At 38.4% G+C, this 27,713-nt stretch overlaps 5 protein-coding genes across 14 annotated transcripts; 3 read left to right on the top strand and 2 right to left on the bottom strand.

The window, feature by feature from the left end:
• Positions 1-488: 488 nt before the first annotated feature.
• On the bottom strand, positions 489-6,541 carry LOC144467997 (acyl-coenzyme A oxidase 1). The gene is made up of 12 exons (XM_078177068.1): positions 6,403-6,541; positions 6,160-6,317; positions 4,502-4,661; positions 3,735-3,903; positions 3,547-3,670; positions 3,343-3,462; positions 3,139-3,254; positions 2,395-2,564; positions 2,138-2,300; positions 1,679-2,022; positions 1,337-1,592; positions 489-1,130 (listed from the first exon to the last, which is right to left on the bottom strand). Exons 2-12 carry the CDS (start codon positions 6,284-6,286, stop codon positions 870-872), a joined length of 2,010 nt encoding a protein of 669 aa, XP_078033194.1. The 5' UTR covers positions 6,287-6,317; positions 6,403-6,541; the 3' UTR covers positions 489-869.
• Positions 6,542-6,979: 438 nt separating this feature from the next.
• Positions 6,980-8,251, top strand: Rpl19 (ribosomal protein L19). Its single transcript, XM_078177071.1, has 4 exons — positions 6,980-7,050; positions 7,406-7,512; positions 7,613-7,776; positions 7,864-8,251. Exons 1-4 carry the CDS (start codon positions 7,046-7,048, stop codon positions 8,200-8,202), a joined length of 615 nt encoding a protein of 204 aa, XP_078033197.1. The 5' UTR covers positions 6,980-7,045; the 3' UTR covers positions 8,203-8,251.
• Positions 8,252-8,386: 135 nt separating this feature from the next.
• Eif2bdelta (eukaryotic translation initiation factor 2B subunit delta) lies at positions 8,387-13,974 on the top strand. 8 transcript variants are annotated; one of them, XM_078177066.1, is made up of 8 exons: positions 8,387-8,643; positions 11,063-11,183; positions 11,259-11,454; positions 11,533-12,449; positions 12,513-12,640; positions 12,884-13,061; positions 13,134-13,314; positions 13,387-13,974. In XM_078177066.1, exons 2-8 carry the CDS (start codon positions 11,103-11,105, stop codon positions 13,587-13,589), a joined length of 1,884 nt encoding a protein of 627 aa, XP_078033192.1. In that variant the 5' UTR covers positions 8,387-8,643; positions 11,063-11,102; the 3' UTR covers positions 13,590-13,974. The 8 variants fall into 8 exon arrangements, with proteins under 8 accessions (XP_078033192.1, XP_078033191.1, XP_078033187.1 ...); XM_078177064.1 differs by lacking the exon at positions 8,387-8,643 and adding an exon at positions 8,931-10,167 and having other exon boundaries at positions 10,725-11,183; XM_078177065.1 differs by having other exon boundaries at positions 11,063-11,454.
• Positions 13,975-14,196: 222 nt separating this feature from the next.
• Positions 14,197-17,195, top strand: Mterf5 (mitochondrial transcription termination factor 5). Of its 3 annotated transcripts, none has more exons than XM_078197539.1 (7): positions 14,197-14,460; positions 15,206-15,431; positions 15,523-15,656; positions 15,722-16,031; positions 16,103-16,353; positions 16,570-16,797; positions 16,926-17,195. In XM_078197539.1, the coding sequence occupies exons 2-7, from the start codon at positions 15,231-15,233 to the stop codon at positions 17,176-17,178; spliced, it is 1,377 nt and encodes a 458-aa protein (XP_078053665.1). In that variant the 5' UTR covers positions 14,197-14,460; positions 15,206-15,230; the 3' UTR covers positions 17,179-17,195. The 3 variants fall into 3 exon arrangements, with proteins under 3 accessions (XP_078053665.1, XP_078053666.1, XP_078053664.1); XM_078197540.1 differs by lacking the exon at positions 14,197-14,460 and adding an exon at positions 14,470-14,872; XM_078197538.1 differs by lacking the exon at positions 14,197-14,460 and adding an exon at positions 14,470-15,123.
• Positions 17,196-18,373: 1,178 nt separating this feature from the next.
• Repo (homeobox domain-containing protein reversed polarity) lies at positions 18,374-22,636 on the bottom strand. Its single transcript, XM_078197541.1, has 4 exons — positions 19,969-22,636; positions 19,799-19,877; positions 19,483-19,706; positions 18,374-18,990 (listed from the first exon to the last, which is right to left on the bottom strand). Exons 1-4 carry the CDS (start codon positions 20,360-20,362, stop codon positions 18,374-18,376), a joined length of 1,314 nt encoding a protein of 437 aa, XP_078053667.1. The 5' UTR covers positions 20,363-22,636.
• Positions 22,637-27,713: the final 5,077 nt, after the last annotated feature.

Here is a 27,713-nt window from a genome sequence, read left to right as displayed (position 1 = left end):
AAAAATCATATTGTGTTTAGGGTAAATCAGTTGCAATAAATGGAATCCAAATCATCTCTCTCTTCTAGTTTTTCCCTTCTATTTTTTGTACATAACTTCCCATTTAATCAACATTCGAACAAAATAGAGAAATTTTGATGAAGGATATTGTTTATGAAACGTATATATAGAAAAGACTGACTGAAAGGCCTCCATCAGAAGATAAAATAAGTAGAAAACGAATACTACGCTTTCACGTAACTCGTTTAGCATTCTTGTGGCGCTATCTAGACCTTAAATATATGCATATATCTGAACTACCATTCCTGTCTTCTTAAACAACGTGGAATTACAATGCCTTTCAAATTTTGTTTCATCAAAATTAATTAGAAGGCTAACAAAGAACATTATATGTATGTATACATACATAAAATGTAACTGTTATGTATACCAATTTTAAATTTGTATTTCAAGCCAAGTAAATAATTTGATTCTAAGAATGAGACAGATTTGTCTGAGGCCGCAATGCGTTACTTTATTAACAGTAAAGGTATATAAAAAATACGTATTCCAACATTTCCAAAAAGGATCTTAACAATGTATTAATTATTCCTCCAAACCCGTAGAAGCAATATTTTACTTCTCCAAGTATTTACAGTAATACTCTACAAAGGCAGTAGAAAAATATATTCATAAACTCTTCTAAATATAAATTCTTAATACGCCATAAATTTGTTAACGATGTAGATGATCATTTAAATTGAATGTATAAAAAAGCATATCGTAAAGAAAGTAAAAATCCAACAACAAATATTCGCCTATTATACGATGTATGAATCAAAAATATACTAAGTAGACTGTAACAGTAACATTGTGAATCGGATATTGCACTACATGTTGCTCTTAAGGAATGGTTTCAAATATTTTTTGAAAGACTCATTCACGCTTTCCTGGTTTAGAGGGCTTTTCATGGCCTCTGCGAACAATCGTTCGTAAACGTTGCCGTCGTATGCTCCCAGAGCTGAACAAAGAATTTCATCACGAATATCAAAGCCGTCAACTATACCGACAGCATTTGGACGAATGGCAGCTAACAGGTCTTCCAGCCAAGTCTGAAGTGATGGGACATCCTCACTTCTCAATGTAGAGAACTAAACAAATAAAATTAGTTGTAAAAGTTTCAACAACCTTCAGAAATCGATCGTATCAACAATTACATACAAACACATCCTAGAATTAAAATATTCTACCAATACGATCACATATTGCATCTAATCATTTATCAACTGTTAATAGATAAACAATAGAATACAAGAGTAAAACAAAATGTCGAAAATACATGTCACTCTATACCCACCTGAAGAAAATCGCCAAGTCTTTGTAATACCCAGTACACAGCATACAGTTCACACATATGTTGTAAAACGGTGCGCAATTCCTTCGACACAAAAGTAATTTCTTTAACGCATTCTATAAATTTCATGACTAGAAATGCTCTGCAATGGGCCTCGGCGCAGCGGGCTAATTCAATACTGGTTTCATTCCAAGCATCTTCGGGCGAAACTCCTCTACTTATTCTGCGGTCCATATTCTCCGCCGCTAAACGAATCTTGCTGTTTAATGAAAAAATATTAGTACAATTGTACAGTTGCGTGCGCATATCGCATTAGATGATAGTACTAGTTGATAAAGAAATTACCCAGCAGCCACCGCTTGATGAGCATTAATAATACAGTCTAAACTATTCTTCCAAGGCCGTTGTCTAACACCTTTGGCGAGATTCGTAAGATACTGCACGGTGACTGGCAACTTCTGGCCACTGATCGCTGATTTCCATGTTTTAACCAAATATCTGGCCGTTTGTAATAACAAAACAGTGTTCTCTCCCTCGTAGGTACAAACGGCAGTAACTAAACCGTAAGTTGTTGGAAGATTGCTAGCGTCCATATATCCGTGTCCACCACAAGCCAATCGCACTTGTTCTACACCGGTGGCTGCGTCCGAGGACGCAACTGCTTTCAAGCAACACGACAAAGCATGCAACTGCAAAGTAACAACCACTATTTATTGTCAAAGCACAAGAAAAAAATACAATGTATTAAACCGTGTCATAAAAATTAAGTCTTAGAAAGTTATGGAAGATAATGCTATCCAGTACCTCGGGTAATCTGTCTAACTCGCCCTGGTCTAATTCAGCTGTAACATTATTGTACATATTCCAGATCCAATCTGCGGTCATCCGGAAAGCAAAGCATGAGGCAAGATTTGGGAAGATTTTATATTGTTGCGTTATGTAATTAATAATTTGGGCTTCGGGTTCACTGGTAAAATAACAGAAAAAAGATTAAATAGTGATTCTTTATAATTGAACGTGTTGGACTTTACACATTAAAATCACATCTCTTTGTTACTCACTCTGAATTAATTTGACTCTGACGTCGTACCGCGCTGTATCTCGTAGCTATTGTAACAGCTTTCGATAAATAATCCGCGATATCATGAACCAATACAACACGGACAAACATCATAGTACCGTACGTTAATTTGTCGTTTACTGCTTTCATGTATGTGCCGTCTTCGAGGACCTATAAAAAGAAAGTTCAAGTACGTGCGTTTTTATGAACTGTGCACACTTTGTCCGACAGTTCTATTTATGCATATAACATTTAAATTACCTTTTCGACTTACTGCCATAGAAAAATGACCGAGCGAAAAACAGACAAAAAAATTTAAAGAATAGTATAAGAGATATTGTCGAAATGTGAGAGTCTTAGCTCTATTTTTTGTTATATTAGTAGAGAATAATTATGCTTCTGTTTTAGAATATTTGATTGTTATATCACCAAAGGAACGCCAACTTTTGAATTTAATTTTTCTTATCAAAGTTATTGAAGTCTGGGGTACAAGAGTACCCTACGAATTGTACAAGCAAGATTTAGCCAGTATTGTTGAAGGTTATAGCCTTCGAATATTTATAAGATTTCTTCTAATCATGGAATAGAAATATTCAGAAATGGAGAAAGAATTACATATTAGTTTTATGATCAAGAGATGCGCAAGCATCCGTAATCTATAAATAGTATTAGCTTTACCGTGAAGAAATAGAACTGTTTACTTTTTCACGCGAGTGTCGTGAAAGTACTATACTTTCTCTTTTACCTGAGAGTTCTTCATAAGCATGTTCTCGCGAGGTATTCTGACGTTTTCAAATCCAAGGAACCCATTATTTGTTGCATTCATTCCTAACTTGGTGCCAATTTCACCAATTTTAATTCCTGTATCAATAAAAACAAATTAGAAACGAATTTCATAGCCAAGCAATCGCTTTGATTCGCAGATACGTAAAAGACGATGTCAGCATACCGGGCATGGGTTCGTGTGTCTCTTCATCTCTTAATTGCACAATGAAAGGATGGACTCCTTTGCACTCTCCTTTAGTGTATAATTGAGCGACGACTACGGCATAATTCGCTGTATGCCCCACTATTATCAATATTAAATATAGGATTAGAACGTAACTATCCCCAGAGAAAATAAATCATCTATCATTTTCAATTCAATACTCACAACCCCCAGGCCACCATTTATAAGATGTTAAAGTAGGGCTGTTCAGTACAAATTCTTTTGTACTAGGATCGTATTTTGCTGTTGTTTCCAAACCTCTAATAAAAGTTCCATGGCCAAGTTCAGTCTAAAGTAAAGAAAGAGACGTAATATCAAATTTACACTTTAATACAAGTGTTATATTAGTTTACCTGAGCATAAGTTCCCACAATATTGCCACTCCATGCTCTGGATATCCAATACTCCTGTTGCTTTGGAGTTCCTTGTCCTATAAGAGATGGAATAAACATGGCATAGTGAACCACGAATGGATTTCCTTCTTTCAATACACCAGACCCAAATGACCCTCCTAAAACATGACTGAAAAATACCTTCAATCAAAGACTGTGTTCTTTTATTTATGAAATAACCAGAGACCATAACTGTTATAATCAAAATGAGAAAAAATTATAAAATGAAAAAAGTATAATCATGAAATATTTGCTTAAAGTCTTTTTTGTTTATTGATTACTATTATGAATGACAAAAACAGTTTTTCTAAAACCACTGCTCAAGGATAACATAAACAGTTTTTGTTTACGAATTACCATTATAAATAATGAAAATGTTTCACAAGTTTAGTTGATTATAGCTAATCATTATAATAGATAAAAACAATTCTCTTTATCTATAATAGTTGTTTGTAACTATTTCCATTATTTATAATAGTTGTTGATAAAAAAATAATTGTAAACATTTATAATCATTAATTAGTAATCATAATACCTAAAAGTTTTTTTTCAAAAGTCATTTTTTCTAATTACTGCATTTTGTAAAATTTTTGTTTGAAATTTAGTAATGACCAGCTTTTACGTGAATAAAAAATCAATTTTCTATTAAGGATTACTTCCTATTCAATATTTGATATAACTGTTATCATTAATCTCTGAAAATAACAGAATAGTAATAAAGAACATACGAGAAAACATCCATGTCAGCTTTTCCTTCCTCTTGTAGTGTTCGTACCTTTTGCAAAATCTTGGTTGCTTTACGAACACTTTGTTCATATACTTCCTTGTGGCTTCTGTATGTAAGTGGCACATCATCTTGCAATTCTGGATCATCAAGGAAAAATTGTTCTGTAAAAAATTTTTACAATATTAACACACAAATAAAGATTTTCAAATATTTACAGTAGATTAATTTATAATCGACACCTATTTTTTTCTGTGTGCTTACGTATGACTTCCTGGTCAATATAAATATACATAATTAATTACCTGTTACATAAATACATGACAGAACACTTTTGCTGACTAAGTATATCTAATTTTTACAACTTGTTGCAGACTAATTAAACCGTTAACAGCGATAAAGGAACGTGATAATCAGAAACCAGTAATATATCGTATTAACATAATTAATTTTTGATTACATCTTATTGGTAGCGTAATCCCAATAAAATTTGCAACATTTGATTAATAATCTTATCGTAAAGCTTATGCACGTCTTTATAGTCTAAAGATCGCGTTAGGCTTTTGTTTACGTATATCATTTTAACTGATTACCGATAAAATTAATTGAAAAGACATGTTAACTGATTCAAGTGATAATTATCCGAAATTTTTATGTTAATTACTGATTTAATTTGCTAATTATCAACGTAATTTTTACGTAAGCAATATACATAATTCGATTGTACCGCCACACCGTTCGTCATGGGCGTACCTATATATTTTTTTCCGATCCTATATGAAATAATATTAATTCACTTCATACGGTCTCGGACATATTCCGATCATATGCTATGTAATAACAAATTAATCTTTTCATCTATCACGATCATCGGAATTCGTTTTATCTACAACAACAGTGACACAACAAGAAAGTGTTATTTTAAATGCGCAGATTTTAGTCTAAAAACAGGACTATTTCCTTTGAACGTTTAATGTTTCTTACATACATATATAATGTCAACCGTCTCTGAGTTATTTCATTAAAAGTTTCAACACTCTAATATAAAAAAACGAATAATACTGAACAAATATTGGAAATGTTCGAAATATTACTTCCATGTTGACAGTGAAAAAAAATGTAAAGTTACGCGTATAAAATATAAACAGTATTATTACGGGAAAAATAAATAAATAAATGAATGGAACACTGAATATTTAACATTACGAATTATCTAACACTTAATTTTCAAGTAGATTAATAATCCCTAGATAGAAATGATTTTAAAAAAAGAATAAATTTTAATAACGCTTATTAAGTAACCGCCATACTGTAACAGGTGTCCGTTGTACCATATTATAGTCTTATACAAGTAAAGACAAATTTTTCGTGTACGTAATTATAAACGTATGTAATAAACTCATTGCACATATGAATTGAACTGAATTTATCGATAAATCAGTCTCATAATTTCCATTCGTCGCTAATGCTTCCTTCATTGGTGTGAACGATGCAGGAACATATCTTTTCCTGAATTCGTTACAGGACAATACAATAATTAATTATCGCGAATTTTTTAAAATTTCTAAGTGAAAGAAATTTCAAAGTCAGCAAAATAAAGATTCGCGTATGAGCGCACATTAACGGTGAAATTAAAAAAAAGTTTAACTGTATCTTAAATACCTCGTTCGCGACGAATATTAGTTTTTTCTGGACCGCCATCCAAAAGATTAGTCAATTCAATTGGATTAAATGTACATTGTTCTCGTTCACGCTGCAAATCTTTGTTCACAATAATTTTATTCTTCATTTTCGTCAACGGATTTATCGCACACTGTCACCTACGTTTACACGGCAAAGTGTCACGTAAAACTGGGCAACCACTATAGGAGCGACTAGCTCAAATATGTATGTACAAGTATTTACCCTATGCGTCACTCTTTCTAATCAATGCGTCATAAGCACATCGACGAAGCGCACAGGTCGATTTCTCATGTTCCAGTAGTTGTAATTTATTTATCATTTTCTCCTGTCACGCAAAACATTCATTACCGAAACGATAATATAACACGTTACACGTCATAAATGAAACATGTACGACAATGTACGATGCTTACATCCCATTCTTACTCCATATTCAAGATACATTTGGCGGTACATTCGAATTTTAAACATACGCGTGTATTTAATATTGACGTTCCATATACTTAGTTAACTATTTCATATAATATTTGTTTATAACCCGATCACAAAGCATCTCGTGACATACCTTGTATGTATAAATTTTTGTTCTTCCTTTTATTTGTATAAATGAAGCTCTTAAAGTTTGACCAACCAATAATAAATTCTGGCCAGCCTGTACATATTAAATGATTAAAATGAGGAAAATGAAGTTCAAGCATACAATAAAAATTGTTATTCAAACAACTAATTTTTTTTATTACAGCGTTATTTCACGATTCGAAATGAGCCCGCCTTTATTGTACCCATTTCCGTTGATATAGGTACACAGGAAATGTAGTTCCTGCCATTTTGTTCTTCTTTACCAAGGAGGACTCGTTGATCCGTCATGAGGTACAGAATCTTCTTAAGATTTTTTAAAATATTTTGACAGTATTACATTTAAAAAAATTCTGATCACTAACATTGTTAAGGAAAATGTTTATACTCTCTCATAAATGTGACGTTTCACTGAAAACATGATAATTTTCGATTTCTGTGTTCATAATTTGTTCGGAGCTGACCACATGGTTCAGTGTATCGAACTCGTGTTATTATTAGATTTTGTGCAGTGTTTATATTTTATTTTAGTTGTATTCTCGCGAATGTGTTAACTAAACTATGTGTAACAAAAGATTTAAAACAATTCGAACTATGTTTTGTAATACCGAATGATCTTCATAACATAACCTCACTTCGTTTGTTTCAGTTCGTTAAAATTGCAGAAGAGGCTTGCAGCCTCTGTTATGCGATGTGGCCGAAAGAAGGTCTGGTTGGATCCTAATGAAATTAATGAAATCGCAAATACAAATTCTCGTAAGTTTAATCATTTTTAAATGTTCGCTTCTGTTCATTTTTATGCTGTCTGCATCCTTTCTTTTCTGATATCATGACAACAAGTCTCATATTCTTTCAGGTCAAAGCATCAGGAAGCTGATTAAAGATGGTCTCATCATTAAGAAGCCCGTGGCTGTTCATTCCAGAGCCCGTGTCCGCAAAAATACTGAAGCCAGACGCAAAGGTCGTCACTGTGGTTTTGGTAAAAGAAAGGGTACAGCAAACGCACGCACACCACAAAAGGTAAATATGAGTGTTTTATTCTTAAAACAATATTGCTTCAAATATATGGAAGCGCAAACGATAATAATCATCTTACATTATTTATAGGACTTGTGGATTCAAAGAATGCGGGTTCTTCGTCGACTTCTAAAGAAATACCGTGAGACAAAAAAGATTGACAGGCACCTTTACCATTCTCTATATATGAAGGCAAAAGGTAACGTGTTCAAGAACAAGAGAGTTTTGATGGAATTCATTCACAAGAAGAAGGCTGAAAAGGCGAGAGCAGAGATGCTTTCTGATCAAGCCGAAGCACGTCGTACTAAAGTTAGGGAGGCACGTAAACGCAGAGCAGAACGTATTGCAACTAAGAAGCAAGAGTTACTGCAGTCGTATCAACGCGAAGATGAGGCAGCAGCTGCAGCAGCAGCAGCGCAGAAGAAGTGATTTAAGAATCTTACAGACTATTGTATAAATAAAACATAAAAAAACGAAACTCTTTTGTGTAATTTTACTATAAATTCATTGTTCAGCTTTCCTTAAAAATCTTCATAACCATGAATTTATCAAAATAGAAATTATGACATCAATAATTATAGATTATTTTAACATTTTAAAATTTTAAATGTTTAAAATAATAATTTTACTCCAATAAGAATTAATGGCAAAAGAATTTTAACTGTTTATATTTATGGAATTAAGTTTCTGTTTGTGCCTATAGATGGAAGCATTGTTGCCTTTTAGGTTATGGTCGCAAATAGTCTTGTAAGAAAAGATAACTTCGTTTTATGTTACAATAACGTGATTTAGTAGATGTTCAAAAATTGTACATAAGTGAAACAAAATTATTGTAGTGTTGGCAAATATACATTCCGAACTGGCTCGAAGGTGCATGGTTTACTTTTCAAGTATTTTATTTATATATTTATTTATACTTTTAATTGAGCATAAGGAACACACGAGAGATTAGAAAACTGATTGTGTACGATACGTGAGAAACTAATGAAACAAATTTATATTAATCTAGAGAAAAACATTTTTAAATTTAGTACTTTAATGCTAAAGCATGTGGTATAATCACATATTTATGTTTTAAAAGCAGTTTAGAAAGTGGCAATTACAAGTTAAACTCTTTTGTATCGTGCTCCAAGAGAAGTTTTTTTTACTGTCGTGTATAACAATTATACTTATCGTTGACATCATAAAAATAATCATTTCTTTAACCTTTAAAATGTGTGCGTATATTTACATTGCACCATTTATGTTTGTGATTACATAAAAGCAAGAGAAGTCGGTGTCAATTAATATTTTGATTACAGTTGGTCGCCTAACTTTGTGTTGTACGAATTATACGATATTTTTATAAAATGTTTAAAAAATATGATATAAAAGTTGTGATATGTGCAAATGTAATAAGTGATTTGAAATAGCCGTTGTGTGAAGATCTATTTTATATTATAAAATTAGAGTTCGCAGCTGAACTTTTTATCATCACTTGATTCTACATACTACAGAGACGAAATTGACATGTTTTTTCAGAAGTTATTTATAAAACGCATGCGTGTAGAAATTGTTTCCTAATTAACATTTTCGAAATGTCTAAGATTTAATTATATACCGGAAACGATAAAAGTTTTATCTTCAAGGAAAATTCAGTTTACGAAACAGTTCATTTACTTCTAAATATAATTTTCTGTTTTTAGAGTTTCTAATTCTTTATATTCAGTACCTTTTTATCATAGAATGCTAATTTGTAGTGTACATATATAATACTATATAATACTATACAACATAGTATATTGCATAGAATCATGTACTTGTTACTGTTCTGTTTTGAGACTTGGAAGAAGTAATGGATATGTTATTTGTGAAAAACGGCAACACTGATTCTAATTTGTGTCCAAGATTCTTCAATTAAAGGACACAATCAAAAGTACCCAACAGGTTTTGTCTCTGTCTGCGTTCTACGTTCTACTTTCTACTGCGTATCCGTAATAAAATATGGAATGGTGTTTCTCGTGCATGCGCGCCCAGAATCACAGTTTTCAGTAACGTAACTATGGTCGGGAAAAGGTAGTGAGGCAGTGACCAAGACTTAACAAGTGCACTACGAATTTTTGGTAAATTAGTGCTATTATTTCATCATGATGACAGCTAGCTATACATTCATTTTTAACGATCAAATCGTAAAAATGATTACAAAAAGATGCACGGTGATCAAGGCACCCCATTTTATCCAAACATTTGCGTACTTCACTGATGGTAAATTCGATGCGCTTGCGTGAGAAAACCCGATCCATATCTAATATTAGGTATAAAACACGTTCCATATTTTATCACTGACTGTGTGACACTACGTGTGTTCCTGGCAGAAAACTAATACATACAGCGATGGTGGACCAGAAAGAACAGGTCCGTAAATATGGAATATCACAGCTTAATGTCAGAATTTTGTTTATTCCGATTTTATCCCCTCTTGTAAATTTATTTTCTTGGTTACTTAATCCCTTATGACATGGTTGTCGTACATTTGACAAATCTGACCGATGATGAGGATTTGTAGTAATAACCTGTTAAGTATGTTTTTATCTCTTTTTAAAATTGAATAAAATACTGTTTTATTCTAATCAATATTTAAGTATTCAAGTACTAAATGATGGCAGATAATAGATATATGTTCTCTTTCCTTTTTCTAAGAAATTATTGCAATCGAAAATTTTCTAATGATTGCAGCTGTGGAGAAAGTGTTGCAATAAAAATTTTATTGCAGTAATTAAAATTATTCATTTTTATTTATCTCAATGAATTATATTTTTATAATTTATTTACGTTATTTAAAGAGATGATAATTTAATGATTCAATATAAATTAGATTAGTTAATGAATATTGATTTGTAATTATATATTAGTACAGACTCAATCATATGTTTCTTATTACAATTTAATAATATGAAATAATTTTATCTTAGTTAATGGAAAGTGACCAGTCCAAGCTCTGCACACGTTCCACAGCAAGGCATCTACGTAGAAAGCGAATGCATGATGCCCGTAGGGCTGAAAAGCAACAAGACTGTTCATTTGATGGTTTAGATGTTGAATCTGATTGTAAAAATTCATTATCTATTAATGAAATAGTCAGTAATCAAGAAGTTTCTGCTGCAAATTATGCAGAGGCTACACAAACAATAACTAAGTCTAAAGCTCGCAGATTAAGAAAGAAAAATAAAAATAAATTGGAAGTAGGCACTAGCCCCTATTCTTCCTTCTGTGCCAATTCACCTATTCAACCACTTCTGAACTGTTTCAGAACAGAGAGTTTTTATCGTCCTTGTTATTGTAAGAAACATATGAAACAAAGCAGGGTTGAAATGTATGGTAATCTTGTGACAAGTATATTATTGAGTGATCCGTCCCAACATCTTAAAAAGGTGATCAATAATTTAGACAATTTATCTGAACAAGATTGTAATGGATTAAAATCTCTTGGACTTCCCAAAGAGCAGATACTTGGATGTTCTGAGTATTTGAAATCAATTTTACACAAACAATTGGAAACTGAAGTAGTTACAGATCCAATTATAAGTTCAGAAAATAGTACACTCGATTTGAATTCTTTACAAACAGAAATTTTAGACTCTAAAGAACAATTACCCATGATACAAAATAATAATAACTCGTCAAATATAACTTCTTCGTTAGGTAACAATTTAAATTTACTATTAAATTACGTTAGATATTTAAAAAAAAAATCACATTCCTATCTTTTTCTTTTTATAGATAACGCTGAACTCGACAAATTAGAATCTACGTCATTATCGAATTCACTGACAGTTACGAAAATGACCGACAATAAAATGAATATAACGGAAAAAACTAGAGAGGAAGTCAAAAATGATCGGGCAGCAAAAAAGGCAGCTAAGGCGCTTGCCAAAGCGAAAGCAAAATCTGATAAGGTACAAATTAAAGCTGGTCCCAGCAATAAATCTGCATCCACTGATAATACTAATGATGAGAAAACTATTGAAATACTAGACAGTGCATCTAGCGAAAATGTCCAGAATAAAATAATCACAAGTCATAAAACTAGTACATGCGCGAAAAACGCGCCAGTAGAAATTAACGTTGAGGGGAAAAGCAAAGCAGAATTACGTGCTGAAAGGAGAGTAAAACAGGAGGCGCAAAGAGCGGTCAAACAACAAGTTTTGCATGAGAAAACTAAAGTGAAGACTAAAGAAGCAAATGAAAGTAAAGCTCGCGCAGTGCATCAGATTACAGTTGCAGCTGACAATGCGAAGAAACCTTCAATTCCTAAAAAAACTAGTTTAAAAGAAAATACTCATGAGATCAATCTATTCAAACATTTGTACCATGAAAGGGAGCAAGCGATCGTTGATGTTCTTCCAGTAAATTCACACATACATCCGAGAATTGTCAGATTAGGTGCACAGTATGCACAGAAATTGATAGTTGGCAGTAATGCAAGATGCGTTGCTCTCTTGGCCGCTGTGAAAGAGCTCATTCAAGATTTTGAACGACCATCGCAGGCTGACTTTATCAGAGGTCTCGAATCAAGTTTGCTAGAGTCAATGGCTTACCTACATCACTGTAGACCATCAGCTGTTTCTATGCAGAATGCATTGAGGCATTTATTGAGACAAATGACACAGCTACCTCCTGCGTTATCCGATGCGGATGTAAGTAGAAATCTCAAAGAATTTCGAAAAGACTCCTCTTTTGATACCTATTGTATTTTCCAGGCAAAATGTAAATTGCTTAATGTGATAGATACTTACATACGTGAACAAATACAACTCGCCGATGATGCAATATCATTGACCATTCAACAAAAAGTGTCTAATGGAGATGTTATCTTGACGTATGGCTAGTAAGTGCCCATAGACATATAATGAAAACGATATGCGTCTACAGAACAAGATTTTATACAGAGTGGGGCACCTAAATAACTTGATTGCTATTTATGATAGAAAAATAACATCTCATTTCATCTGCAAGAAAACCATTTTCTTTTTCTATCATAACAACAGCCAAGTTCATCGGATAGCTTGTTTCAGGTGTCTCACTATGGATAATACCATGATATTTCAAATAAAATCGGTAATGCTTCTAGCTCGTCTTTGATTCATAAAATCCTGTTAGACGCTCATACGGCAGAGAAACAGTTCCGTGTCATAGTTGTGGATGGAAGGCCTTGGTTAGAAGGGAAGGAGCTGCTTAGACGTTTAGCACAGCACGGCATTGAGTGCTCCTATATTCTAATTAATGCTCTAAGCTACGTAATGCCAGAAGTAAGGATTCAAATACATTATGTTTTGTCAGGCATTTTAACGCGATTTTTTTTTCTATTGTTGACTAAATAGGTGAGTAAAGTCTTCCTGGGTGCTCATGCGATATTGGCCAATGGCGCTGTCATGTCGAGGGCTGGTACCGCGCAAGTTGCTCTAATGGCGAGAGCCTTCAATATTCCAGTCCTGGTGGCTTGTGAAACCCACAAATCCTATGAGCGAGTACAGACGGATTCTATTGTTTATAATGAACTAGGTAAATATTATCGATAAGACAATTCTATACAGATCATCCGTAGTTCCTACAATCAAATCTAATTGATTTCAGGTAACGCGGATGAACTTGCACGAGGATATGGCTCTAAGAAATGTCAGCTGACCAATTGGAAAACGAAGAAGTCCTTAAATCTTTTAAATATTACCTACGATGTTACACCAGCTGATTTGGTTACAGCTGTTGTTACGGAATTAGCGATTTTACCTTGCACCAGTGTCCCTGTGATTTTACGGATCAAACCGTCTGAGATTTAACTCTTTACGACAATTAACTATATAGTATGTAAAACTAAATGTTCTATAATCAAATATTTCGAGAACTGATTGAGACTTTTGATTTGTCCATCGAGTAAAGCTGTCCTACTACTTGGTATCTTTCTACTATCATAGCAATTTTAGCTCAAATATTTGAAATAATTCTACCACATTCAGGAAAAGGAAAAAGTTAAACTTTCGTATACTGTTTCTTTTTGAGTGGATTTCTCTACAATCTACACACGTATAGCTTTATGATATTTGAATGGAAATGGTGGTTGTGACTTTTTTTCTTTGAATTTTAAAAGAAATCGATGTATGCAATGTTATATATCGTGTTATGTGTTTAAAAATAAACTATCAGAAAGTATCGCGTGAAGCCTAACCGCACTGCCTACAATGAGACATTTATTCATAAAATTAGGAAATAGAAAATTAAATAACAAGGTTTATAGAAAATCTAAAAACTCATTAACAGTACACTTGCATTGTTTGTTATTCCGTGGCGTCCAAGAAGATTCTGTCATTACAGTGATTTCTCAATTCAAGAACCATATCCAAAGAAAATGAAGCTCTTGAATTGAGAGAATGCAACGAATTGTTGTACTCTGACTGACTGATGATTCATAGCTGAACTTATAGTCAATGATAAAGGGAGAAAACAGCGAGTGAGCAATACACGTGTGAAACGAGTCACATCGGCAAACAATGCATATAGCTTGTCTAACTTTACTGTACATGCGGTCTTCCTTTATGCATCTGCTATAGCGCAGTCGCTAAAGAAAGGATCGGGTTCCAAGAAGTTCTTACAGATATGGACTGACCAAGGATGAACCTTCAAGATGGCCGCTACCAATCGTAGCTTGATCACGTAGGACAAAACAGAGTAGAATAGTTTTATACCAGATTTAAGCAGATTTATTCAGGATAGTTCTAGGACAAGTTTAGATGAGGTTTATCACAGGCTTATGGTACTTTAAGGCAGATTAATGCACTTATAGAAAGGATTTTTGTTAGTTCTAGACGACATTCCGTACAGATTTAGGCAGTTCGTAGCATTTAGAGCAGTTAGAAGCCAGTTAGATAAGAGAAGATTTAAAGGGGAAGACTCTAGCTGCTCTGCTTTATATCTGTATTTAAAGCTGTTGTAAACCTGCTCTAAATTTGCCCTGATTATTATTACCACAAATTCGCTAGTAAATGTCATCGAGAATCTTAAAAATGTGGTAAAGTGAGATAGCTTAGGTTTCTTGTCGTGTGGGCCTGAACATATAGCCTACTGGGTTTGATTTTTTGTTTTTATTATCTGTCAGCTTCTTTCTATAATAACTGCGCGAAGGTGGATAGGTTAGAACGTACTGTAATCGTGGGTTCGTGGGTATTTGTTACATAGTACGTGTACGCATGTATTCATAACTCAGTTTTTGTTTTTTTTATATTGTATGAATCTGTTATATTACAAAACGTGTTTGATTCTACGAACCCACACTATGTAATTGATCATTTCACGGTTATAGGAACATTTATTAATAATGTTTGTATATAAAGATTTCTGTATATATTTTTGAAGAAAATATAACCACCATGTAAACATGTTTTTTGATTTTCTTTCGCAGACTTATGTTCGATTAGTGAAAAAATATGTATAAACCATTAATTTGTAAAGTATTTGGTGAACCATGGCACAGAGTCTCATTGTTTTATTCAACAAAATCTAATATTCATAACATAATGGTTGCTCAGCTGGGTTTAGACCATAACATCATCAGTAATACTTTACGAATAAATGATGACAATGAATTATCGGAAAAACAAGTTACTCAAAACTGTAAAATTCTCAAGGTTTAAACTTTTTACAATACTATTTGATATTATATTATACAGTGTTCGATATATTTTGATTTAATCAATGTCTTCTTTTCATGCGGATTAGAAGCAAACAGTGAAATTGCAGAATGTGAATTTATTAATACACTGCTTGAAACTCGAGCCTGCGATCTTGACTAATAGAATCCTACTACTTGAAGAAATGGGTGTCAAAAATATAACTTTGGATCATATTGCTAGGTATTATACCATGTGTGGGATCTTATTTTAATGTAAATGTATAATTTAATAATCTCTCTTTATAGGTTCCCAGCATCAATGCGAAAAACAATTAGAGTATTTAAAAAGAAGCACAACATCCCGCCAGAAATCGATGTAGTACAAAACATGTTTCAGAGTGTTGGAAAGTATGAAATACCAAATATAACAAAATTAAAGGGACGTCCACGAACATCAGATTATTACATGCAGTCTATAATATATTACAAAACATTTTACCTTAAGTTATTCTACAAACCTCTTTTGAAGTTTCATGCATACAAATATCAAAGTTTTAGACAGATTACTAAAATGTTGGACGTTCTTCAAACTCAATGTCAAATTGATAGAAGATTTGTGAGTACAATCTCTTTGTGCATGGAAATAATATAAACAATGATCAAATATTAATTCAGTTTGGTTTACAGCTAAATCAGAATCCCTACTTATTAGACTTGGATCCAGATAATGTTTTGGACTTCTTAAATCAATTTAAGGATGTACAAATTGATGGTAGTAATATTGTTAATATAATTAAGACGTGTCCACGTATTTTGCAAAACGATGTATCTAGTGTCACAGAACTCACACAGTTATATGAACATTACAATGCACACAAAATGACGCCACATTTAAATCTGCCAAGACTAATCATGGAAGGAGATATGTTTATTCTTAGGTACAAAATAATTCAAAGTTGTATTTGATTATTGCTTATAAACTCGCTATGGATTGTATTACTACTCTCCGTATCATAAATCGTTTGAATTCGGCTTCCTTTCATATCATTTATTTTTCAAGAATTCATTTTTATAGGTCAGCTACACAATAAGTCTGAAAGCAGTTTATTTGCATAAAATTATTTTATTTTATTGAAATTGGAAAACCTGTACAGGTGTTCTGAGCATCAGGCATATCCTCGGACGATTCAGAAGAAATATATCAAACAGCTATTCAAGATAGAACTGGGAAATGAATCGAAAGAATTGATAAGTTTTTTCATAAGACATCCTCACTGGAGAGATATACCAATCTTTTCTATACACAAAATGATACTTTACTTAAAAAAATACTACAAGAAGGAAGAAATAGTTGCAAATATTCATCTCGTACTCTATCCAATGTAAGTTCACACGTACTAAACTTGTGTATGACAAGTTGTGTAAAGTAGATAAAAATAAGAAGTAATTTCAGCACAACTATCAAATGGTTTGTTCAATCTTTCACAAAACATACAATCTCTTATTACAGGCACGCAGTTAAGAAGACGTTGGAAAAAGTGAACGAGAAATATAGTCGACAGAATAAATTCGCCTACACAAATAGTCAACGTCTAGCATTATGTTTGTATTTGTTAGAAAAAGGTTATCATTTCAGTGGCGATGCTGTTTGGGAAATAATGCATTCTGGCGAGGATCAAGACAAGATCAAGTTTGAAAATTCGGAGGAATGTATAAATGATCATAATACGTTTGACAAAACTTACAATTCATATCTACAATAGTTGTGATGCTCTCGGAAATTTGTAATAAATAAGCTTCTCAGAAATGTAGATTTCAGCCATTTTGTTTACATCTTATAAATTTTTGTCGGTTTATTCACAAAGATGTTCATACACAAATGAAATATTAATATAGCAGATCTCTCGTGATGGTATTTCTTGAAAATCGATTTGTTACATGCTTTTATAATTTATTTTCAATAATATTCTGACTAAGAAATAAGGGTAGGACGATATGCAAACACATGATATATATATTTTTTTTAACAAATGTTGCACGCATAATACATATTTAATATACAATAATATCACCATAAAATACGCCTAACATCCGAGACTGTCAGCATGTTACAATTTTGCTGAGCATGATTCAATTTTTCATCAAGTAAAAGAAATGAAAACCGAAGTTTCCGAATACAGCTACACTCATTCCATAAGAACACATATACACGTTAAGCTTATTATTTTAAGGCACTTGGAATGCTCCAATTAGTATAACATGTTCTCCGCGTTCATCCCTACAAGTATTTGACATCTCTTACATTGATTTATTCATTATAAAAACACTACAAAAGTTCCTAATCAAAAATTTAATTACTCGAACATCTCTCTCACAATCCGACGAAATCTGCGTCAATTTCCTCAAAGTACAAAGTCTTGAACAGACCTAGGAAGCTTTAAAAAATGTTCTTCTCTAGTTCAACTCATTAAAAATTGGAAATAAATATACATCTAACTTAATGTGATTTAATTTACAGATACTAAAAAATAGATGATAGGAAAGAGAGAGAGGAGGGGGCGTTAAGTTGAAACACGAGTCCTATTCCTATGATCCGAGAAGGATCTGTATCGATACGAAAACTATAATTGGTATAAAGCTGTATGTCTTTCGATGGTCAATATTTGCGGAGCAGACCGGGCTCCTTGCTTATCTATGAAAATAAATTGCAAATCGGAACACTTTATACATGGTGTTCTTGATCTCACGACGTTGAAATATCTCACGAAGGACTGTACCTATCTTTCGATATTTGGCTGTTTCCTACCAGTACAGTATTTCACGGTGTATTCCAGTGCTGCGAGATAAAGGAAATATATTGAGATTGTCCACAGTTTGGTCCCAAAACCGTTCATTGATCAGGACCCGTAGCAAAGTGGCAAGGCTCAGCTAGAACGAGTCTAGAACGGAGGTTTCGAGTCAGTTCAGAAAAGGAGGCAGCTGCACATAGTTCTGTTGGCTAGCCGGCTCACTCTTCACCATCACTTGATCCTTTAGACCTTGGCGACCCTGCGGTGAGTGCATACCGTAGTCCTGCTTCTGCTCCTGTTGGGACTGTTGCTGTTGTTGTTGCTGCGCGTAATCTGGCTGTTCGTGTTGGTACTTGTCCGCCGGACTCAATCCGCTCACGTAGTCCAACTGCTTGTTCTGCTGATGGTCCTCCTCGGACATCGAGTTGGCCAGGTGCGTGGGTGGCGAGTGGGCGGTCACCATCGTCTGGTAATCGTTGCGGGTCAACGGTGGTGGTGGACTGTTGCCGGCGTTCATGTAGTCCTGGTGAACCCGCATCGCGTTGCCGGACGGTGCCGAAAATAACGAGGTGTCGTGCTGCGGCAGCATAGTCGCGTACGAATACGCTGTTCCGTTGTTGCTGGGACCGCCGAACGACGTCGAATACGGCGAGTTCGAGGGGCTCAGCAGGTTCAAATGAGGTGCTAGGTCGTAAGCCGGCGTATACGTCCAAGCATCGGGCGGCGCCGTCGCGGTTGTCGGCGAGGCGAACGGGTTCAAGCTGTTGTTCAACGAGGTGAACGATCCTGGAAAAAAAACAACAATTTCGTTATTCAAACGATCCTAAAATCAAGTCTCCCGTTCCCGGCGCGTTTCCTGAGGCGCAACGCCGTACTGTCTTATGCTTACGTTGAACTCTCCGAATTTTCACTGCTTCGCGTATCCGCGTATTCGGCAAAGAGTATTCCATTGAATACGCTGATCAATTAGTACTATAATTATGCGCGATAGAAGCATGTGTAATAACAAAATTTGTTATACATTTGGAAAATGTTAATCCTTTGCACTCAAAGCTATTGTAACTTCAAAACCAAGATCCTATATATTTATACATTCAATAAATATGTTTGAGTCTGTGCATATGTTACTGAGCTGATCGTTTCTCGATAATTATAATTTCATTTTTTTTTATTACAAACTACTAACAAACGAATAAAAAATCCATGCTCGACACTCGTATTTACGTTATTTGTTGCCAGGACAGGTGGTATGTAAATGAACTTCATAATTAAATTTACCTGACAAGCCCGGACTAGCCGATCCAGCAGCCATGTAGCCAGCGGTTTTGCGCGGCGGTTCCCTCTTTCGCCATTTAGCACGTCGATTCTGAAACCAAACTTGGACCCTGGACTCGGAGAGCGCGAGTTTCACAGCTAGTTCCTCGCGAGCGAACACGTCCGGGTACGGTGCACGTTCAAACGCTTTCTCCAGCTCATCCAGCTGATACGCCGTGAACGTGGTTCTGCAATTATCGGATTCGAAGTTTAGTACGTGGTCGAGGAGACATGGTCCATTAAAAGAAACATTTAGTTTTTAAGTTAAACGAACACGTACCTGGTTTTCTTCTTCTTGATCCCGTTGTTGTCGGTCTTCTTTTTGGAATCTTTCTTAGCCGGCTGCGCCTCGCTGCTCACTGCAACACGAATTCGAAACATGATTTATCCTCGTTCCCCGGAATCTTCGACTTTCTACGATCGTGACTCGAGAGAGGTGCTCTGACAAACCTGGCGCGAGGGTGTTCATCGGGTCCTCCGGCTTCCTCTTGAGCGGGTTGCCCAGTTGCAACCCTTGTTGAAGCGTGGTGGAGGTTGGCGTCGCGGCGCTCGACGTCGACGTGGTGACGTCCTGAGTCTGAGGAAGCGGCGCGTACATCCCGGCAAGCTCCAGCTCCTTCAGTTCCTTCTGCTGTTGCTGTTGCAGATGATGATGCGAAGCCTGGTGATGCGGCGGAGGACTGTTCGAGGAGTCCAGCTTGTGCAGATGACCGCCGGTGGGCATAAGATCGCCGCCGTGATGACCACCGTGCAGACCCAGCATCACCTGGATGCTGTGGACACCTGTGCCACCCCTGCCGCCGAAGTCGGAGAAAATCGGGTCGTCGAAAGGACCTCCGTCCATGATTCGCTGGTGACGCCTCCGCGAACGTTCGAAGAATTCGAATGGCTCCTCGACGAAAACAAGACAACTCGGATTCTAGTTCGCACGATCACTCGACGGAGATCTTCTCCGTTGGTCACTCTCGAGTTCGGTCGAACCGGGTCACAGTTTTCTCGCAGGTAATCCACGAATCGTCGTGCACTTCCACGGCAAGTCGTGGCACAGTTCCAGCCCAAGGTTCGTTTCAGCGGTTAAATTCCTCCCGGAGCTTCTGTCCGGTGTCCTCCGGTTGTCTTGCGCGGAATTCAGATCCGCGGCGGTCTCGCGGCAATTATGCAAAAAAGCACGCGTGTACGGCTGATCGCGTTAGCGGCACCGGTAATGGAATCCGGACCAATTGCGATCAATTGTTGCCCGGGTTATGATTAATTTTGATTAGTTTTAACCGGAGTTAACTAAGCGACCGGCGTTTGCGAACGTTGGCCCCGAGACGAGACCAGACTCGGCTCTGTGTTGCCGCGGACACAGGGAAAAACCAGGACCTTGGAGGACGGTGTGCCGCGGAATGGATCGTGTGGTCCCGGGACGCGGTTTCTATTGAGCGGGCTGCGTGTTCGATCGTGAAGAGCGGCCTATCCTCGCGCCACCGACGATCTCCTCTGACTCTGGCTAATCAACCGACACTCACACACGCTTATATTTTCAACGGGTTGCCGGCCAGGCCGCCCCCACACATGCAAGCCAGCCAATCCTGTGGCGACTGGCCGCCTCGACGTGATCCACGAGAGGACGGCCGTTTTATGCGGGCGCGGTGCGCGCTCTCTGCCTCGTTCTCTTCCTCTTTCTTTCTCTTTCTCGCCCTTTCAGCACCCGTATCCTCCCTCTCGTCCTTTTTTTTTCCCTATTCCGCTCGTTCCGAGCCCCTCGCGACCCGCGACGCCTCCCAGCTCCTGCCTTCTTCTCCTCTTCTATCCATCGGCTTTTTCCCTGTTTTTCGGTGCGCGCGCTCTGCCTCTCCTGCTCCTCTCGTTCCGAGCGAAACAGACGATTCGAGTATTGTCACCGATGCGACCGCCCCCCGGCCCACCGGGGAACGCCGCCGCGGCCGCGGTGATCGGCGTCGGGACGCCGGGACGCCGCGACGTGGAGGGGCGTGTGGGAACCGGAGCGACCAGAGACCATCGCCTCCATCCAGCTCGGCCCCGCGACACATCCCGATGGGAAAATTAACGATAGATCCGAACTCCGCCACGGGATCCGCGTGATTCGCGGATTTTCGACCTCTCGGCCTTTCCGCGGCTCCTCGAACCAACCGCTCGCCGATCCACGCTGATTCTCGCGGTTTCCTCGCCATCTTTCGATTGCCAGAGAGAATCTCTTGATCGATCGACCTGCTTTCTTTTCGATCCAAATTGCCTAGCTCAAAGTATGAGGTTACTTATTATCATCATCATCATCATCTCTGTAGCACGGTCTCTTTGCGACGTCGGCTACAGCAAATTCTTTTTATCGACAGCCATAGAAACGAGCCACGAGATTCGAATAATCGTTTCTTCTCTTCTCAAATTTTTCATTTTTGTTTATATGTTTGAAAACTATTCGGAAGAATTTACTGTATTCTTTGAGCGATGCTCTTCGAATTCTTTGAACGTTCGCCCATGTGATTCGCAACCGATATTTTCGACCACGCGAATCGGTACGTACCTCGACCACCTGATCCTTGAACGTAGCATTCCTTAGGATCCGTAGGATTCCGTAGTATTCCTCGAGATTTCGATGGTATCCGAGATCCTCTGGTTTCTCGGGCACACGGTCACCGGTAGTCCAGAGACTTCGACACCGTAGCACTCTCTTGTTCCAGTTCGGAACGTTGAAAAGTTGAGTCGGGTCGGGGGAAGAAGATCGTCGAGCCAGGAGTCCTTGAACCCGACCGGCGACGATCTATCCTTCGATCCCGCGATCCGCGAGACCGCACGATATATACACAATCGCCGCGATACCACCCGGCGCTGGATTATATCCTCTCTCCGGTGTACACCGGTGTTATCCTTCGGGCACTGGCAGACCGGAAGACACCGGAATCACTCGGAGATTTCGCCGGTGGCCGATCGCGACGAGATCGGCCGGCGCCGCGCCGGATCACGGCCGCCGATCGGCACCGATCGTCGTAGATCCCGAACGGATCGACGCGAAGGACGGCAAAGGTAAGGGTACCTACACTTTCCAAGAGATCCATGTCCGTTGACCGGCAGCGTGGCACTGAGCTCTTAAGCGCAGGCTCAATGAAACCAGCAATCGCCAGGAATTGCCTCGAATTGGCCCAATCAAACTACCCCCATTCCGTGTGTACACGCGTATATTAACTGCTAATTTCATCGGCGGTAATTAGCGCGCGCGGCTGTCACGGCGCGCTGATTTAATTGCGCGCTCGCGGACGATTTTCCCTCCTCGCTGCCCCCACCTCTTGGACCCGTCTTTTCCGCCGCGATCCGGTCTCCTGGGGGGCGATCGACCGGTGGCCACCGGTTCCCGCGGCTTTCCTCCTCGTTCCGGCAGTTAATCGCTTTGTTTACGGCACGCCGGAATCGAGCCGCATCGGCGGACTCGCTGGGAAACGAGGCGGACGACCGCGTTCGCCGGCGCGACGTCACCACCGATGTCGCATCACCTCGGACCTCGCGGTGCTCTGCCTTCTTTGCACCCTGGCCCATGCGACTCGACGAATCTGAATCGATAACGACGACAACGCCGTCCAAGGCTTTGTCTAGTTATCATTAGTGTCGATGCAGTCTCACCTGTTTTATTAATCTTTCGATAGCGATAGCTTTAGCACCTAAAGGAGTAATCCCATTTCACCCCTTATTCGACAAGATGTATAAAAATTGTCCTGTTAACCCCTTGCACTAACGAGTCAGGCTCGTGATACAAATTTCAAGCAAGATCTACTAAATACGCGAATATTATTAATTTATATTAAATCGAAATTAAATTTATTCTTCTGTTATCAAAGTCTGTAAACGAATATAATTGAAACTAGAATTGTAATACGAAACAAGAATTGGCTGGTCTTATTAAGGAAAATATTAAGGACAAATAAGTGCTAAGCAATGCAGCGCGATAGGAATCGTAGTGCAAGGGGTTAACCTTTGATTTTACTTAATTTTTATTTGTATATTATTGAAACCTCTTTTTGAGATCAAAATTAATCCTTCTATTGGTTTCAATATTCATAGTTAATTACGTATGAGGGTTAGATGAAACATTTTTCTACAGAATCTTTTGATATAGCCTTGTCCCTCCTCTGTGAGAAGAACCAGCAGAATGAGCGACGAACGAGAATCCTGTCACGAATCGACAAACCCTATCTACCTTAACCCCTTGCACTATAATAACGAGTCAGACTCATGATGAAGATTGTATGCAAGCTCTACTACATATGAATATTGTTAATTCCTTGTGCATCGCAGTAAAAATAAATTCTTCTGTTATCAAAGTATAAAAACGAAGGTAAATGAAGACAATGCAGGAAACAAACATTGTCCTATTAGAAAAATTATTCAAGTACGAATAAGTGCTAATCGTCGCAACATGAAAGAAGAGATAGTGCAAGGGGTTAAGGACAAATAAGTCCTAATCAACGCAGCGTGAAAAGAGTTAGGGGTTAACATTCGACGAGAATTCATAGTCTTTGGGAACCAAGGACGAAGTTTAAGAGACGATTCTCGTACATTTGTTGCACAAAGCCAAGGTATAACGATAAGAAGGGCATCTATAAGGCATCTGGACGTCTAAGAGCGCCAAGCTCCGACCTAGGTCAACGTCGTTCCCAGCTGTTTATCAAGACCAGCGGCGAAACCGATTCGCCTGGAGGAATCGTAGGATCTCGGAGCGGTTTGGCGTGGCCGGGCGGAGAGGATGCGGGCGGTCGCAGGACATCCGCGGGCACAGGAACCGGTCGACACCGCGAGGACGCCGGCCGACGCGCAAGAGCGAGAAGTCGGCAACTTAACTGGCCTAAATGGGTTTAACTCGATGTGATTTTGCTGGCGAACCACTAAATTGAACGAATACGAACTAAACTGAACTCAACTAAGCTAATCATATCACATTACTAGCGTTATTAGCCGAGAGACGATATAAGTGAAGGCCCGGTGGTGCCGGGCTGCAGTAACGGGTCGCCTCCTGCGCTGACCCTCCGCGCCGACTTTCCTTTCGACCCTGTGTACCCTTCGACCCTTGTCCGAGGAACCACCGTCGTCGCGTCCTCCTTTGAGCTCGCCGTCGCGAGGCGCGTTTCATCCGCGCGGGATCGGTTCCGTTTCACGGTGGACCGCCTCTCGAAAGGGCGCTCCTCGTCGCGGAAAGGCGCCGACGGTGCCGTTCCTCGGGGAAACCGAGGAGAGACACGTGGTTCCGGTAGGCGACGACGGCCGATCGTGTCCGAAGTGTCCCGCCAGCTGACGGCAGGAAACACGTGGTCCCCGTGGTAGCCGACGGCTCGCGCGGGAAACTCGGACCGGAACCGCGTCTTCGCGGCCTGCCGGAACCTGAGGAATTTACATCGAGTGCCGACGGTTCCTTTCTCTTGTTTACGAAACGAACGATTACTGTTTTCGAATTTGTACACGTTTGTCTGTTGAAACTGTTAGTGGGATTTTAGTGGTATTATACATCCAAGGTGTCCATGCGGTATATAATTTCTTAGTGTTCTTTCTCTCCCGACGAAAAAATATTCGAATATTCTTCACGAGTCCTCGGCTTTGGTCATTTAAAGTCGCGAGTGATAGAAACGCAATAATATCGCGCGACTCGCGTCCCCAACCGAGACAGAGACCGCGTTCGTGGATCTGTTTTTTTTTCAAATTGATCGCGTACGCCGATTGCGCAATGTTGCACAGATCTCTATTCGCGCGTCAGATTCTATGAACGCAAAGATGGCGGATGGCGGCGAATAAAGGGGGGAAGACCGTGAGGAAGGAAAGAGAAGGCAGAATAATTGGCCCCCACTCCCGTAGATGCGAGCGGAGAGGGAGGAGACCCGGAGAAAGATAAGACCGAAGCGGGCACGATAGAATCCGCTCCCACTACCTACGGACGAAGGACTGAACGGGTCCTGGGCTCCACCTATTCCCCTTCCGACCCCGTTTTGTCCTTCGCCAGCGAAAAACAGCGCTACCAATGCACTTACTCTCGTCTCCTTCCCTCCTAGCAGCCACCTAAGGAATAAGCATGAGGCCATAAGCGCGCCACCGGTGAATCTGTCGCTCTGGGCGACGAAACTATCAATTCGACGTATTATCCAACGCCTTAACGACAGCATTAACTTCGAAATACTGTAACAAGACTCTGTCTATCTCGATATAATTTTATCAGAATTATTTGTTAAGAACGGACACGGTTGACGCGTTAAGGGTTGATTTTTACATCGAACATAGTAAAAGGTTTTCGAACATCGGTACAGTGTTTATGGTTCGCAAAATGTTGGTTTTGGTTCGAAAACAATTGAGAAAGAATTCCGCAATTCGCGTTACAAGTTTCTAGCAACGCGAACCTTAAACGATCGCTTCCCGTTTTATTTTCGTCCAGCGATAGCGAACGCGTCATCGTGATGAAGTCGAGAGTTTTTCCGTTCGACACTGGCTTCGCACCAGCAATTACGCTGTCGCGTGAGAAACGGGAAAACGGAGAGATCTATTTTCGGACGACGAGAACGATCAGCACGAAATCGGCTCGATACTAGAATCATCGGAGATTAATCGGCTTCCCCGTGAAAGATTGATTATTTCTAGTACTCCGGTGCAACGTTCAACTTTGTTTAACGCTTAACTTCTGTTTAACTATAGCAATGATTACGCGGACATTTTTCAATCGCGTAGATACAATTAAGTTTTCATTACGAAGACAGAAAGATTTCGCGAGATCGTTTTCAACTCGTCGCGCAAAATTGGATCCTCGGCGTTAACTTGCCGCTCCAAAGCTTCGGAACGTCACCGGAGAAGTATACGTATATATAGATCGACGAATGGCGGTAATGGGACGAAGGGGGTTCCCGACGTAGGGTTCCCAAGGGTTCGATTCTTTTTGCGCGCAAACAGTCTCCGTCTTTTTCTCCTTTGTCTCCGGTTTTTTTCTGCTTCTTTTTTTACGTCGTAGGTATGCCGACCGGATAGTATAGCCGTGTGCCCGCAGTGCACGCTAGCAGGGCCGACCAATTGAGCCGGTTAACGTCAATTGGACTGAATTAGTTCAATTGGACGTAATTGCGCGAAGGCGACGGGGAACCTCCGCTACACGTCGGCCATGCTCGCGTTCCTCTCGCGGCTAGCACAAGTCGGGTACAATCACCACGAAACGTAGCAAAATATTATTTCGACTCGGAAACGCGAGGATACGGTTTCCCAAACAATAGAAAGATCAAGGCTTTTTGCATCCCGCCGTCTCGAGCATCATCCGATCCTAGTCCGTCTCCCGTTTCGACAATTTAATATTCCGCTTGAGAAGAAGAGATCGTCGATTTTTCTATAATCCTCCCTTGGAAGTAAAGAACTATGACGGAACCTGCAACAAAGTTAAAATCATCTACCTGCAATAATCACGGAGACGGGTTTAACTTTAACCCCTTTCACTACAATTCCTTTCACGCTGCATTGATTAGCACTTATTTGTCGTTAATATATTACATAATAAGATCATACAATTCTTGTTTCTTTTATTGTCATTATTCACTTTCATTTTCAGACTTTGATAATAGAAGAATAAATTTGATTTCGATTTAAAAGAAATTAATAATATTCTCGTATTTAGTAGATCTTTCATGATATTTGTATCACGAGTCTGACTCGTTATTATAGTGCAAGGGGTTAAGAGCGTCTAGCAGTTACCAACGATAACAAAATGTTGCAGTTTCTAAATGTTGCACCCTTTTTAAGGGTGGAGTCTCGCGTAACGATGCAAAAGTTAAATGTTTTTCTTTTAATTTATCCGTACAGTACGCAAAGTTATACTGTTCTAGGATTTTGGGGATGTGAAGAGAAACCTATGAATTGCGTGAAAAAACTTCTTAATCCAATTACTGCTTGTTTTTATTAAATAGTGATCTGGTCTTCTATACCTTTTATATCTAATCTATACTTTTCTTCGATTATTTATCCGTGGTTGGCGAGAAGTGTAGCATCCATGACAGATACCTGAAAGCAACAAATCAAAAATTGTCTCAAATTTATATAATTTCAGTTAAGCTTGAAGCTATTTTAAATAAGAAATTTGATAATCTAATAAAATTCTAGCGTTTGTAAATCAATTTTCTTTCTTGGGGGCGGGTACACAATACCGGTATAAAAGATATTTTATAGAAAAGACATATTATATATAT

Source organism: Augochlora pura, chromosome 3, assembly GCF_028453695.1.
Source record: "Augochlora pura isolate Apur16 chromosome 3, APUR_v2.2.1, whole genome shotgun sequence".
Lineage (NCBI taxonomy): Eukaryota > Metazoa > Arthropoda > Insecta > Hymenoptera > Halictidae > Augochlora > Augochlora pura.
Note: the sequence above shows the minus strand (reverse complement) of the source record. Positions and strands in the feature narration are given on the sequence as shown.

What these genes read in the sequence shown, in the direction of transcription:
- LOC144467997 (XM_078177068.1), bottom strand. Translation starts at nt 6,286, where the DNA reads ATGAAGAATAAAATTATTGTGAACAAAGATTTGCAGCGTGAACGAGAA. An exon ending in TAATATTCGTCGCGAACGAG is followed by an intron (nt 4,662 to 6,159) that starts GTATTTAAGATA and finishes AATTTTTTACAG; the next exon opens with AACAATTTTTCCTTGATGAT. An exon ending in TAAATGGTGGCCTGGGGGTT is followed by an intron (nt 3,463 to 3,546) that starts GTGAGTATTGAA and finishes TATTGATAATAG; the next exon opens with TGGGGCATACAGCGAATTAT.
- Repo (XM_078197541.1), bottom strand. Translation starts at nt 20,362, where the DNA reads ATGGACGGAGGTCCTTTCGACGACCCGATTTTCTCCGACTTCGGCGGC. An exon ending in GATGAACACCCTCGCGCCAG is followed by an intron (nt 19,878 to 19,968) that starts GTTTGTCAGAGC and finishes TTCGTGTTGCAG; the next exon opens with TGAGCAGCGAGGCGCAGCCG. An exon ending in GGCTAGTCCGGGCTTGTCAG is followed by an intron (nt 18,991 to 19,482) that starts GTAAATTTAATT and finishes TTTTTTTTCCAG; the next exon opens with GATCGTTCACCTCGTTGAAC.
- Rpl19 (XM_078177071.1), top strand. An exon ending in AATCGCAAATACAAATTCTC is followed by an intron (nt 7,513 to 7,612) that starts GTAAGTTTAATC and finishes ATATTCTTTCAG; the next exon opens with GTCAAAGCATCAGGAAGCTG. An exon ending in ACGCACGCACACCACAAAAG is followed by an intron (nt 7,777 to 7,863) that starts GTAAATATGAGT and finishes CATTATTTATAG; the next exon opens with GACTTGTGGATTCAAAGAAT.
- Mterf5 (XM_078197539.1), top strand. Translation starts at nt 15,231, where the DNA reads ATGTATAAACCATTAATTTGTAAAGTATTTGGTGAACCATGGCACAGA. An exon ending in AAAACTGTAAAATTCTCAAG is followed by an intron (nt 15,432 to 15,522) that starts GTTTAAACTTTT and finishes CATGCGGATTAG; the next exon opens with AAGCAAACAGTGAAATTGCA. An exon ending in GGAGATATGTTTATTCTTAG is followed by an intron (nt 16,354 to 16,569) that starts GTACAAAATAAT and finishes AAACCTGTACAG; the next exon opens with GTGTTCTGAGCATCAGGCAT.
- Eif2bdelta (XM_078177060.1), top strand. Translation starts at nt 10,147, where the DNA reads ATGGTGGACCAGAAAGAACAG. An exon ending in TGGTGGACCAGAAAGAACAG is followed by an intron (nt 10,168 to 10,724) that starts GTCCGTAAATAT and finishes ATTTTATCTTAG; the next exon opens with TTAATGGAAAGTGACCAGTC. An exon ending in AAATATAACTTCTTCGTTAG is followed by an intron (nt 11,455 to 11,532) that starts GTAACAATTTAA and finishes TTCTTTTTATAG; the next exon opens with ATAACGCTGAACTCGACAAA.